The 13,747-nt window shown below is 44.0% G+C and overlaps 2 protein-coding genes across 6 annotated transcripts in view; both read right to left on the reverse strand.

Annotated features, from left to right (window-relative positions):
- LOC109260960 (zinc finger protein 677-like) overlaps window positions 1-13,747 on the reverse strand; it is a 205,703-nt gene that overhangs the window by 47,918 nt on the left and 144,038 nt on the right. For 2 of the 5 annotated variants that reach the window (XM_053906237.1, XM_053906242.1), the window contains exons 1-3: window positions 5,079-5,118; window positions 4,480-4,572; window positions 3,376-3,437 (exon numbers count right to left, since the gene is read on the reverse strand). The exons of 1 other annotated variant lie outside the window; for it this stretch is intronic. In XM_053906237.1, the coding sequence (XP_053762212.1) occupies window positions 3,376-3,390 (15 nt within the window). In that variant the 5' untranslated portion in view covers window positions 3,391-3,437; window positions 4,480-4,572; window positions 5,079-5,118. 2 more of the 5 variants (XM_053906238.1, XM_053906239.1) reach the window with 2 other exon arrangements.
- Window positions 3,799-13,157, reverse strand: LOC109260958 (protein FRG2-like-1). The gene is made up of 6 exons (XM_053906449.1): window positions 12,942-13,157; window positions 12,592-12,666; window positions 12,290-12,370; window positions 11,428-12,024; window positions 5,079-5,504; window positions 3,799-3,893 (listed from the first exon to the last, which is right to left on the reverse strand). Exons 1-6 carry the CDS (start codon window positions 13,120-13,122, stop codon window positions 3,799-3,801), a joined length of 1,455 nt encoding a protein of 484 aa, XP_053762424.1. The 5' UTR covers window positions 13,123-13,157.

Below are 13,747 nucleotides of genomic sequence, written 5' to 3' on the forward strand. Positions count from 1 at the left end.
GCATGGAAAATCTTTTTCCACCTTCACTTTGAACCTATTTGTGTATCTCAATTGAGGCTTGGGGCACCTGGGTTGCTCAGTCAGTTAAACACATGATCTGGATTTTGGTCAGGTCATGATCTCACAGTTCATGAGTTCAAGCCCCGCATTAGACTCTGGCTGACAGTGGGAAGCCTGCTTGAGATTCTGTCTCCCTCCCTCTCCCCCACTCAAGCTCTCTAAATAAAGAGTTTTAAAAAACAGAGTGAGCCTTTTATAGACATAGAGTGGAATCATTTTTAAAAACTAATTCCTTGGGGCGCCTGGGTAACTCAGTTGGTTAAACATCTAACTTCGGTTCAGATCATGATCTCAGTTTGTGAGTTTGAGCCCTGCATCAGGTTGTGTGCTGACAGCTCAGAACCTGGAGCGTGCTTCGGATTTTGTGTCTCCCTCTCTCTCTGCCCCTCCCCCACTCATGCTATGTCTGTCTCTCAAAAATAAACAAACATTTTAAAACATTAAAAAAAATAATTCCTTTATCTTTTATTGAAGAGTTTAATCTGTATACATTTCAAGTTACTACTGATAAGAATTACTTCTAACATCTGTTGTTTGTATATCTAATATTTTCTTTCATAATTCCTCCTCTTGTAGGTGTCTATGTGGGTGCATACTATTTTGATTGCCTTTATGTTCATTTTTCTATTTTCAAGTTATTTTCGGCGTGGTTATCCTGGGGATTACAGTTTACATGTTAAACCAAAAATATTTGAATTTCAGTTGATACTAATTTAGCTTTAATAGCATACAAACAACTGTTGTTATACAGTCACCCTTCATGTTCTTACTGTCAAAAATTATTTGTAAGAGATGTGAACAGATGTTTTATACACTCAAGAACAGATTTTTATTATTGTTTTACACATTTGTCTTTTAAGACACATAGGAAAAACTGAGTTAGAAAACAAAAACATAATAATACTGGCTTTTATATTTACTTATGTAGCTACCTTTACTAGGTTTCATCCATTTCAGCCTGAGGAACTCCATTTGGTATTTCATGTAGGCTAAGTCTGTAAGTGTGAACTCCCTCAGCTTTTGTTCCTCTAGGAGTCTCTTAATATCACTATCAATTTTGAAGTATAGTTAGCCTCGTAAGGAATTCATGACAGGTTTTTTTTTTAATCTTTCAAACTTTTAATACCACAGGAGACTGCTTCCTGGCCTCCACAGTTTCTGAAGAGAAATAGGCTGTTAAACTTCTTGAGAAGCCCAGTACATGAGAAGTTGTTTCTGTCTTGCTACGTTCAGCATTCACTCCTTTGTCTTATAAAAGTTGACTGATTATGTGCTTGCCAGGGATCTCCATGCATCTGTCATAGCTGAAGTTCATTGAGTTTTTGGATGTGTAGGTTGTTTTTGATAAATTTGGCAAGTTTTCAGCTCTTATTTCTTCAAATATTCTTTCTGTCCTTTCTTCTTTATCCTTTCCTTCTGGGATTCCTATTACATGTATATCAGTATTCTTGATAGTGGTTTTTTAGTCTCTGTTCATTTTTCTTCTTTTTTTTTTCCCTTTTATTCTGTTTTTGTCCCCTTTCTTCTGCTCACACTTGATAATTTCAGTTAACTTATGTTTAGGTTCACGGATTCTTTATTCTTATTGTCTGTCTGTTGATGAACTCTCTAGTGGATTCTCAATTTTGGTGTTTATACTTTTTTAACTCCAGAATTTCTATTCCATCCCTTTACTATAATTTCTATCTCTTTATTGACATTTTCTATTTGTTGAAACACTGTTCTACTTCTTCCATGTTTTCCTTTACCTGAGGATGTTCAAGACAGTTGGTTTAAAATCTTTATTTACTAAGTGGAATGTCTGTGCTTCCTCAGAAAGACCATCATTAATCTGGTTAATCACAGTGAAGAAGTACAATCTTAAGATATCCTTAGATATCTGTAGTGATGTCAGCCTGGTAGAAGCAGCCACCATGGCATTCTTTGAAACAGTAAGAAATTGTAAAGGACTCATGTATCTGCATTTAGAGAATGTTCCAATGAGGATCTAAAAAAGCAGTTATCTCTATGTTTCCTAACATGAAAACAACTTCAAGACATATGGTATGTAAATATTTCAATTTGTAGAATAAAATATGATGATTAAACATTTGCTGGAGAATATATTCTAAAATCTCATTACAACATATAAATGCATTTTTAGAAGATTTGCACTAAAGAGAACATCAGTTCCCAATGAAGACAATCAGTGATGATGGAAGATATGACAGGCAAGGGTATATTTACTTCTTAGTTTCTAAACTGCATCACTCTGTGGAACTGAACCACAAAAATACATACTAGAAGGATTTAATACAAAAAAATAAAAAATAAAAATAATATTTAACAATTAGTAAAATGAAAATTTAGCACCAGCCTCCCTGATGACAGAAGGTTCTGCAGCTACGTCTGGCTAAATTAAACATTTCTATCTAAAAAATGTGCAGTGTAACATTTCCTAAATGAACACCATGGTCTGTATGAGATGGATGTGCTATAAATAATATGTGGCGCTTGGGTGGCTCAGTTGGTTGAGCAGCTGACTTGGGCTCAGGTCATGATCTCACAGTTCATGAGTTCAAGCCCAACATCAGGGTTGCTGCTGTCAGCACAGGGCCCACTTCAGATCCCCCGTCCTCCTCCTCTCTCTCTGCTCACCCCTGCTCTCTCGCCCTCAAAAATAAACATTAGAAAAATAAAAAATAAAAAAATACTCTAATTTAAAGAACACTTACTGTTACACAAGTAGGTTGATTCTACACTTTAAAATCAATTATGTTAATAAAATAAAACACTCTCTGTATTCCTTATTCCTACATTGAACTTCCCACTCTATTCCAAAGAATTAATACTTTGGAGTCAGAAGCACAAGGACTCCCTTCTTTAACGTCAAAAGGTATTTGTAAAATAAGACAAAGCAAATCTACCCTGTCAGTCTTACTTTCCAGGGTTTCTCAGGTACTTGTGCACATTAATACATTACTAACATATGTAATCTCTTTAATCCTGGTTTATATGAGCTGAAAACGATCCAGAAGGGGTCTCTGAAGAATCCTTACTGCCCAACTCCAAGGACACCACAAAGCCTACTCCCATTTTCCAGTCCTTGCCTATATAGAAAATCTTTCACAGGATTACCACCTAAAATGAGCCTTTTCATTAAGTTCTATGTCACTGGGTCACAGTGAGATGGAATCTGCATGGAGATGACAGGAGAGTGGGAGAAGGCCCTGGGTGGGAGTAAACATTGTAGGCAGGATACCTTGGAGACGAAGATTAACAAGTCCAAAATGTGACATTTTAGGAAGAACAATCAATGAAAAATATGACTTTTACCTGGAAAAGAGCCATTCCTCCTTTTTTCCCTCTTCTGGTCTTCTTTCTCAGGTAAGGTTATACTGCGTGACAAAAAGTTATGTTGCTTAATGTTTAGAATCATCATAACCCCTTCTTCTGCCATAATATACATATAGGGAGAACCTCACTATGGGAGAAAGATCGTCCTTTGCTGCCAACTGCAACAGGAGGGATACAGGGATAATAAACTCCTATATGGAGTTCTCCAAGTGCATTTTCATCCATTTCTTCAGAAAGCCCTCCCCTCCTGCTGAAACCTACATACTCTACTGCAACTGAATTGTCCTCTGTCTACCTGACACTGAGCCAAAGGGAGGTGCCTCATTCAAGTTCTTGGCTCCTCCTTAGGTAACCAACATGCAATGAATGGTTGATGCAGGACACAGAATCCTGTCCATTCCATCAATTTAGAACAATTCTTAAAGGCCACCCCAGGTCCAGAGCTCCCTGGTAGCCATACGGAGAGTTTAGATCTTTGTCCTGCTGGTGATGGCAAGCTGTAAGAAGGTTTAATGTCAAAAGACGAGATGATCAAATTTTTAAGATTTAGCTAGGATACACAGAAAGAGGGTGAAGCTGACAGAGGCGTGCCTCTGTCTCTAAGACTATGCTCCTGCCTCTTTCCTAGTGGTTTTCATTATTTTTGGAACTGGGTCACATTGTAAAGTCTAATGATAACTGCACACCCTCTCCCAGAAAACTGCCAAAGACAAACACACACCCAATCATTTCAGGGATCATTTCAGGGATCTTATTAGCTCATGTTCAGAATTCTTGGTCTATCGACTCATGTTAAAGGTGGGTGCCCTGGGGATCACAGGAAGAGTTACTTTACCAAGTTACCCTTAAGTCTGAGTGGAGTGAGCAGAACTGGGTATAAGTAAATTCTGAAATGGTGGCCTTGACATGTTTAAGTGGAAAGGGCTTGTCCTAATTCCAGATCATAACCTTTCATATTCCTGAAACAAGAGAAGCTTCTCTTTCATGGGTGTAATCAAACCCAAGCATTTAATTCCTTTTTTCAGAACAACTATATTAAATTACAAATAGTAACTAGTCCTGGAAAACATGAAAAAGGGTCACCTGTGGAGATGAGGTCTGAGCAGTCTCTGCATCATGAACGGATGGGCTCTGCTGGAACAAAGTTCCACATCAATCCAGCCCATCCATCAACATCTGTACTGAAAAGACAAAGGGGACTTGAGGAGAACATCTACTTAGTTGGAGACTTCAGCTCAGAACTCGGTAATGTACAAGATAACTTAAGAGAAGAAGAGAACTGTTGAGTATTAAATTAACTGACTAAACTAGCTTTTGAATGTTAAAAGATCATCAACATGCTTAACGCCTGTGTAATGAAATACTATAAAGTTATTTACCAGACATCAAAGAATAGTTCCAACATACGATAGACGGCCAAAGGCAGTGGGCCTGGGGCCCGTACTTGCCTCTGAGCGATTTTAACCGGAAAGGAACGCAGACACTCGGTACCCGAACCAAGCGACAGGGCTCGGAAAGTCTTATGGACACAACGCGAGAAGCAAAAGGGACGAACTTCCGGCGAGAGGGACGAGTGGGTTCCAGGATTTTACCTTACCAGGTGACCCCGAAACCTGGGTGTGGAGGAGGGGTTTGATGAGCGCGACCGCTGGTAAGAACCAGAAAAACGGAGACTCACTCACCCGAGCGTGCCCGTTGCTCCGCGCGATCCGCTTCCGGGTCTCTAGAAAAGCGCGCGTGCGCGTGCGTCGTGGGGCGGGGCGGAGGCGGGTCGAGGACGCGAAGGTTGGGAGCCGGGGCTTGAGTCACTGGATCCCGGCCTGCCCACCGTCCCTTTCCCTGCGTCTGCCAGTCTGTTTGTCCTTTCTCCCCGGCGGTTTCGAGCTCTGCTTTTGGATTCCTTCCAATCCCGCTGGTGTCGTTTGGAGCCAGGCTGGGTACAACGTTAGGGAAGGGTGGGCCGCTTCTGTTGGGAGCAGTGGTATTTGACAGGTTGAGCACGGTGCCCAGGGAAACATTTGTAGCGACAGGTGGAGACGTGCGGCCAGCGAGGGAGGCGTAGCAGCACGGGGACCTGGGGCCGGAGGTCCTCGTGGGTCCACTGAGACCTGGACATGACAGCTCCTTGTTTAATGAGGCAAAAAGCCGGGGTGGTCAGTGTCGGTGATGGACGCTAGAATGCGAAATGCAAAACTCTTCTGTGGCGAATGTGCAATTTGGTACTAACCCCGCATCAGAGCTTTTCACTGAATTGTCACTTCTGCCCTCCATTTGCTGGACTGCGTTCCCTGGCGTTCCTCTCCAGGCCCTGGGCTGTGGGGGCGGAGGGCTGGCACGTTGCTTTAAAGGAACAAACATTTCTGCCTCTATGAGTGTTCATCCATTTTTCTCTCTTTAAATTTGATATTCGAATCCACACCTCTCGAGATGAACTATAAATCCAAACGCCTTTGAGACCTACCAGATGGTACCTGCATTTTGCTTAAGTCTTTAATTGCCAAATATCATTGCAATTTCAATTTTTAAAAATCTTTGTTCTCAGTTATTTTGGAAGACTACTTTATACTTTAAAATTAGATTTTTAAAAACAGTTTATTGAGAGAGAGAGAAGCAAGTCTTGTGAGGAATTTAACCATGTTTTAATTATTTTTTACCCTATAGACTTCTTTGTTTGACCTTTATTTTTCTGTAGGATGTAGAGAAAAGACCATTTATGGACACTTTGATAGGAATTCCCATTTCCCAAATACCAAGCATTAATGATGTCATCCCCACTTTAGTTTTTACTGGTTATTAACTTTTCTTGTGCACTTTGACATACTTCTGAATTTTTAACTTCACTGATACAATACCCTGTTCATAAATAAACATCTCAGGAGGATAACCATACTCATTTTGGTGTGGTTTTTTGTTTTTTTTTTTTGTTTTGTCTTGTTTTGTTTACAGTTTTTGTGGCTATTCTTATTCATTATTCTGTAAGGTTTTTGCAATAACACTGCTAGTTTGAAAAACTAACTGATGGTATCTATATCAGGATCCAATTAAATTTATAAATTGGCTTAAGGAGAATTGACCTTTTTATAATGAGTTTTTCTACCCAAGAACATTATATAAATTTACATTCATTTACTTCTACTTTCATATATTTCAGGAATGTTTTATTTTTTTCCTACATATTGGCTTTACACATTGTTGTTAGGTTCATTCCTGGTCAGTTTATTTCATTTTATTTTTTTAAAGCTATTTATTTCATGAGCCCTTTTTTTTTTTTTGTATATCAATATTATATCCTATTAGCTTACTGAATTATTTTTCATAGTGATTTTACTTGCGTATCTACAGCCAACTCTGTGCTCATACTGATGTCCCTGACTTTGACCCCATACTTCAGGGTGCATTTTAGCCTTTCCCCCTTGCTTTTCTGTCCCTATCTGTATTTACCAAGTACTATGGCATCATATGCCTTTGAAGAGTTTTCCATCTATCCCTCCGCGCTCCCATGCTCTCTGCACACTGCCTATAACCCCCTCCCTCTGGCCTCATTTGGACCCTGCTCTAACACACCTGCAACCTTCCAACTCGGCCCCATTCTCCTGGACCTGCAGTGGCAATGCTCACAGCAGTTTAAGACATTTCACGTGGTAAATAATCATCTTTGGGGTTGTTGTAGGGATGGAAGAAGTAAAAGAGGTGGAAAGTGCCTCTATTGTCTGGCATCCAAGGTCAGGAGATGCCTGTATTCTTCCAACATATGAGCACATTGTCGAGATACACATGTGCATGCAGACCCTTTGAATATAATCACACGGGACTGGGAATGTGGGAGTACAGGCGAGTGTGTAAATGTGTGTGCTTGTGTTTGATGAGCATGTGCATGAGTGTGAGTTTGCTATGGAGTGTATGAGGGTGTGATTGTGTGAGGGTATATGGCTGTGCATTTGAGTATTATGTTGTGCATATGCACATGTGTTTGCATCTATGTGTAATGTGTATGTATTTGTATTTGTGAACTAAGGATTGTCCACCATTATGGTTCTAATGTCTGACTTAGACATGGGGAGTATTTGTGTATTTATGGTAGGGAAAACAAAGGATTAGTTTGAACTCATGTTTCTTAATAATAAAGTCAATTAGGGGCGCCTGGGTGGTTCAGTCGGTTAAGCATCTGACTTCGGCTCAGGTCCTGATCTCACGGTTTGTGAGTTCAAGCCCCGCATCGGGCTCTGTGCTGACGATTCAGAGCCTGGAGCCTGCTTGGGATTCTGTGTCTCCTTCTCTCTCTGCACCTCCCCCAACTTGTGCTCTGTCTCTCAAAAATAAATAAATGTAAAAAAAAATTTTTTTTTAGTAATAAAGGCAATTAGAGCTGATGACTGAAAACTCAGCAAAAATACAGGCGTGGAAAGATATAACCATCAAATGCTATTTAAATGAGTATTGGGGCCCCTGGGTGGCTCAGTTGGTTACACCTCCGACTCTGGATTTTGGCTCAGGACCTGATCTCACATTTGGTGATACTCAGCACTGTGTCAGGCTCTGCACTGACAGTCCGGACCTGCTTGGGATTCTCTCTCTCCCTCTCTCTCTGCCCCCCTCCCCCACTTGCATGCTTATACTCTATCGCTGTCTCTTTTTCTCTCAAAATAAATTTAAACATCTTAAAAATTAATTTAAATGAGTATTGTCTTATCTGAGCATTAAAGGAATTATTGAATCTGCCCATTTCATCATCTGATCCTGGTGCTTTTATTTGTGAGGGTCTCAGAAACTTCTCCCTTTTTGTAGATATTGTTCTGTTTAGACTTCCTGTTAACACTAGGGAGATCAATATTGGTAAAGCATATCTTCCTAACAAATTTCCACGTCATGTACACTTCCAAATATATTGGCACTGAGTTGTGCAAATAATCCAGTGATCCCTGATGTAAATCATTGTTGGCATGTTCTTTGATTGTAACTCTGAAAATCCTTTGCATATACTTTGATTTCATTTCTATGCTTATAACTTATATGATAGGTCACCTGAGTGGTCTGAATATTAGAAACAACTCTATTTGGGGTAGAATTTCTCAAGAGAGCAGAGAATCCATTGAAATTCAAGTGTTTCCTCAACAGTCCCTCATCTATCAGACCTCAGCATTTCCTGCCCTCCTCTTGAACACTTACTTGTCTACCTCCAGGGCTTGTGGAAAAGAGAGAGCTTCTCCCAAACACCTGAGAGATGCTAATTTGGAACTTATAATTGGTTTTTGGCAAGTAGCAACTGGGAGGAAGAAAAGCTTTTCAATATTCTCAGTTCCCCAAACCTGTGCTCTCACTGGAGTTCTGGATGAAATGATTATTTCTTCAGGAAGGGGAGGTTGTGGAATCATAAACCCAGACCTTAAGATCTGGCTGCCTCCCTCCTGCATGTACTGACTGCCATGACCTTCACACTGAGCCAACTGTTCTAACAGGAAGGAGTGAGTGTATTTTTTATTTCCATTTAATAGGCAGAGTCTGCAATGAAAATAAGCTTTTTGTTTTTTAACATGCAGTTGTACTTTTCATTGGACCTTTACCTTATTATAGGATGTGAAGAGTAAATCAATTTCTTACCTTTGTGATAGTAATATCAAGTAATATCAACTACCAAACTCCAAGTATTAATGATGTCATCCCCAATTTCTCATTGCTTATTAACCTCATATACTTTGGTCTATTTTTCAATTCTTATCTCTACTCATCTATCAGTCTTATTTAAGAAACATGTTTCATAGAGCTGCCTATCCATTTTTTCTTTTTTCTTTGTTTTTCAGAATACTTAAAAATGAGATCTACCCTATAATGGATTTTTAAAAATGTTTGTTTTTGAGAGAGAGGGACAGAGCATGAGCTGCGGAGGGGCAGAGAGAGAGGGGGACAGAAGATCTGAAGTGGGCTCCTTGCTGACAGCAAAGAGCCCAATGCAGACTCAAATTCATGAACTATGAGATCATGACCTGAGCCAAAGTCAGACGCTTAACTAAGTCACCAGACGCACCCCTCTTTATTTTTTAAATTTTAGTTAACATAAGTGTAGTCTTGGCTTCAAGAGTAGAACCCAGTGACTCATCTCTTACACATAGCACCCAGTGCTCATCCCAAAAAGTGCCCTCCTTCATGCCCATCACCCAAAACCTATTCCCCCCACACACCCCTTCTCCAGCAACCCTCAGTTTGTTCTCTGTACTTGAGAATCCCTTATGGTTTGCCTCCCTCTTGGTTTTTATCTTAATTTCCCTTCCTTTCCCCTATGTTCATCTGTTGAGTTTCTCAAATTCCACATGAGTGAAATCATGTTTGTTTTTCTCTCATTTATGTTGCTTGGCATAATACACTCTAGTTCCATCCAAATTGTTTCAAACGGCAAGATTTCATTCTTCTTGATTGCTGAGTAGTACTCCATTGCATATATATACCACTTCTTTATCCTTCATCAGTCAATGGACATTTGGGCTCTTTCCATAATTTGGCTATTGTCCATAGCGCTGCTCTAAACATTGGGGTGCATGTCCACTTGCCCCACTCTTAATGGATTTTTAAGTGTACAAATACATTGATGACTATATGTGCAATGTTGTACAGGAGATCTCTGGAGCTCTTGCTTAACTAAAAGTTTACCCTCATCTTTTTTTCTTTTTCAGAGTTTTCTTGCATATTTTTATTTGTATTTTCAGCTGTAGAGATTTTTTTTTTGTAATAACATGCTTGGATTCAATAAGGAACTGGTGGTATCTGTTTCAGAAACAAATTAAATTTATAAATTAGCTTAGGGACAATTGATGTTTGATAATATGGAGTTTTTCTATCTAAGAACAATGATGTGATTTTATATTTGTTTATGTCTACTTTCATATATTTCTGAAATCTTATATGGTTTCTCATATACACTAGATACATTTTTATTGGATTTATTCCCAGGTGTTCTGTTTTCTATTTTATTTTGTTGTATTATTTTATTATTTAAAAATTTTACTTTTCATCCTTTGGTAATTGTACCTCCAATCCCCAAATGCAACTTGCCAATTGTAATTTTTTGTACACATGCAGGCACTTGTTTTGTATAATTTGAAGTCAGGGCATGGGTTCAAACTGATTTATAATATGTTATAATTGAATTGCCCCATTCAGTGGGATAATTAACTGCTATCCCCGTCCTACAATATGAGCTGCTAGGTGTAGGAAAGTCAAGGTGGAAATGCAGTAGAGGTGAAAAGAAAACAGCCTCCTTCCTAACCCTCACTTGCCATAAAACAAACTCCATCTAGATAAATATGAAATTATCTAACACCTACAATCCATGAGCTGCATTTTTATTTTATCGCTGTTACGTAGAAATTAGGAACCAAAGGACAAGACAACACGGAAAAAGGTTTATTTTGCTTACATAAAATTCTGCACATTTATAGATGAAAGACTACATGATCCCAGTGTAAAATACAAATTGGAAAGTACATAAAATATATACAAAATGACAGCATCTATCTTGGATTTAATATCCTCTCATAAATAGGATAACTTGAAATCTGCAAAATAGAAGAAAATTTAAAATTTGGCATATGAGCCAGCTGTGAGAATAAGCACATACGGTCAATAACACTAATGTATCTTGAACCAGGTTTCATATAGTAACTGAAAAGTAACTGAAAAGCGAAGGACAAACCGACGTGGTGACTTCACCAAACCGAACAGTACAACCATCCCGCCACATAGATGCTCCCCCAGGCCTGCGGCTTCAGTCCTCCAAGACTGGAGGCAGGGGACCCAAGACTTAGCGCCTTTTCGGATCAAAGGGGAGGAGAGAAGTATGTTTACTTGGCGAGACGTGGGCAACAACATAGGAATTACACCCCGATACCTGTTCTCATCATGAAATAATGCTCGGCCGTCCTAAGACCCTCAAAACACACCACAGTGCCTAACACGAAATCGGACGCGAGCTCGTCAGCTCCGCACTCGGTGTTGGCAGTGCCTTTGCTCCCAGCGCCCCAAGTCTGACACGCGCGGTACCCGCAGTGTGGGCGGTAGCGGGGCCCTGGTCTCGCCCCGGGGGCTGCGCGCGCAGCTCTGCGGCAGCGCGGGTGCCTGACGGAGCGCGGGCGGCCTCGCTCCCGACCCGCGGAGGGGAGGCCCCGTGTCCGTCGCGGGGGGAGCCCCGGGCTTCTCCTGTATCCCCAGCTGGAGCCCGGGGGCCCGGCGGCGGGGCTGGGACGAGCCAGCTCTCTGCAGGGAAGACGTAGGCCGCCTGGTTGGCCATGGTGTAGACGGTCTGCAAGGCCGCGCCCAGAGGCGCCCAGAGCCGCCCGAGCCCCGAGCGCTGCTCCCAGGTCAGCGGGGAACGCTCCCGCTGCTCCCACGCCCCGGCCACGTCCTGACGGACCGCCTCAGACAGGGCGCGCACGGCGGTCACCAGCCTCTTCCGAAGTGGGGGCGGCCGGTCTCCCGGGGACCCGCGCCTGCTCCGCCGGCCGCGCCCGGCGCCCCGCGCCCCGCGTCTCCGGCGCCGGGCACCCGCGGTCTCCTCGCTCTCGCTGCCCTGGCCCGAGTCCGGCGTCGTCCGTTTCCTCTTTCCCGGAGTCACACTGCGCTCACCTGCTGGAGAGGCCCCTGCGGAGGCAGCACGTGGCCGAGCGCCCCGCCAGCTGGAGTCCCGGGGACCCCACCCCCTCGGGTGAACCCCGCCGGTCTCCCAAGCCTTCCTGCCCCGGCTCCGGGACGAGGCGAGGCCAGGCCCGGCACGGGTCCCCCAGAGCTCCCTGGCTTCCAGGGCCTCCTCACCCGATGCAGCCCCTCAACAACCCTCTGTGCCCACGCCCCGCGTGCTTGACCTGCCTTCCTCTCCGCGCACCTCCGCCCCAAAGCAAGATCCTACCTGCTGCCGGGGGGCAGGTGCTGTCGCTGGAAGTGACTTTCCTCTTGCCGGAGCCCTCCCAGCTGGAGCAGCCTTCCGATTCTGCGGACAAGGCCAAAGGTTCTGTGGCCGCCTCGGGCCGACCCCTCGCGGCCCTAATCCGTCCTGCACACGCGAGGACCGGGGCTGGCAACCAAGGCCAGGCTCCCAGCTCTTCCTAGAGCCCAGGATGTGCGAGGGTGCCACCGAGCTCCAGTTCCCTGACCGGGGAGACTGAGCCGCCCCACGTCCTGTGCCCCCTCCCCAGCAAAACCAGCTCTCACCTGATCCGGAAATGCAGCTGTCCCTTTTGGGCTCACTTTCCCTGGGATCCTCCTCCTCGGTCTTGGGCTCTGGCCCTGGGGGAAAAGAGGCCGTTTGCGCCAGTGGCCTCTCTCGAGGCCCGCAGAACCCTCTAGTCCATCCCAGACCCCGATTTGTGGACGGTTCTCTCAACACAGCCTGTTCAGCCAGGGTCCGAGGTGAACCTGAGCAAGTTGGGCCCGGGGGGTCAATGCCCCGTTTCTCAAAGCCTCCCTGGAGCTGGGTGATGCTCCCTGCCACCGATTTCCGAATACAACCCTGACCCCTACCCCTCCTTCCAGCCCCCCCACACAAACCACCCGACCTCTACCTCGCCTTTGGGTGCGGCTCTCTCTCAACGGCGACAGTAACGTCTCCTCTTTCTCTTCCAGTGCTTTCTCCTCCACATCTGGGCCGCTTTCTGTGAACGAGTTCTGGTGGCAGGGCGGCCGGTCAGTGGGGTGTCGCACGGATGAGCTGCGGGGCTCTGAGCCTTCAGTTCCAGAGTCCATCTGGAAGCCCCCGGGGACGGCCTTCTCCCTGCACCGCCAGGTCTCCCAAGTGCAGACTGGCCGCTGGCACCTGCCTTTTATAGGCGCCCTCGCAGGGCGTGGCTCGCTCCTATTGGCTGGAAAAATTCCACCTTCCTGCCGCTCGGGAACCTGGGCTCTCGCGAGAGATGGAACGTGGCCGCTCGTGCTTCCTGTGGGGGGCCCCACGCAGCCAAGGGGAGCCTTTTGCAGGGGCCTGTCGTGGTGACAAAAAGCGGGACACCAAAGCCAGGGGGCAGAGGGACTGGAAGGCTGGGGACCCCTCCCTGTCTTACTTCTGGTCCAACTCCCACCCACAACTAGTTAAGACCTTACTGGATTTGTGTTCCTTCTTCCCAAGAGTACAGGAATTAGGTAGGTTTATCAGAAAGATTTCTTCCATATCGTTGGAAAACATGTATTGTCAGTATTCTTCTCACTGATAATTTCGTTCTGAGTAAGTCACAGGAAAATCGGACTTAATAAAAATGTCCACCAGACCCTTCTGATGCAAACGGTGTGTTTCTCTCCTTTGTTTCCATTCGTGGCCAAAGACAGCGGGAACTCTGCCCTGGACCTTTAACGACTGGATGTCACTGTAGGAACA

Source organism: Panthera pardus, unplaced genomic scaffold, assembly GCF_024362965.1.
Source record: "Panthera pardus isolate Hobbes unplaced genomic scaffold, ASM2436296v1 HiC_scaffold_18, whole genome shotgun sequence".
NCBI lineage: Eukaryota > Metazoa > Chordata > Mammalia > Carnivora > Felidae > Panthera > Panthera pardus.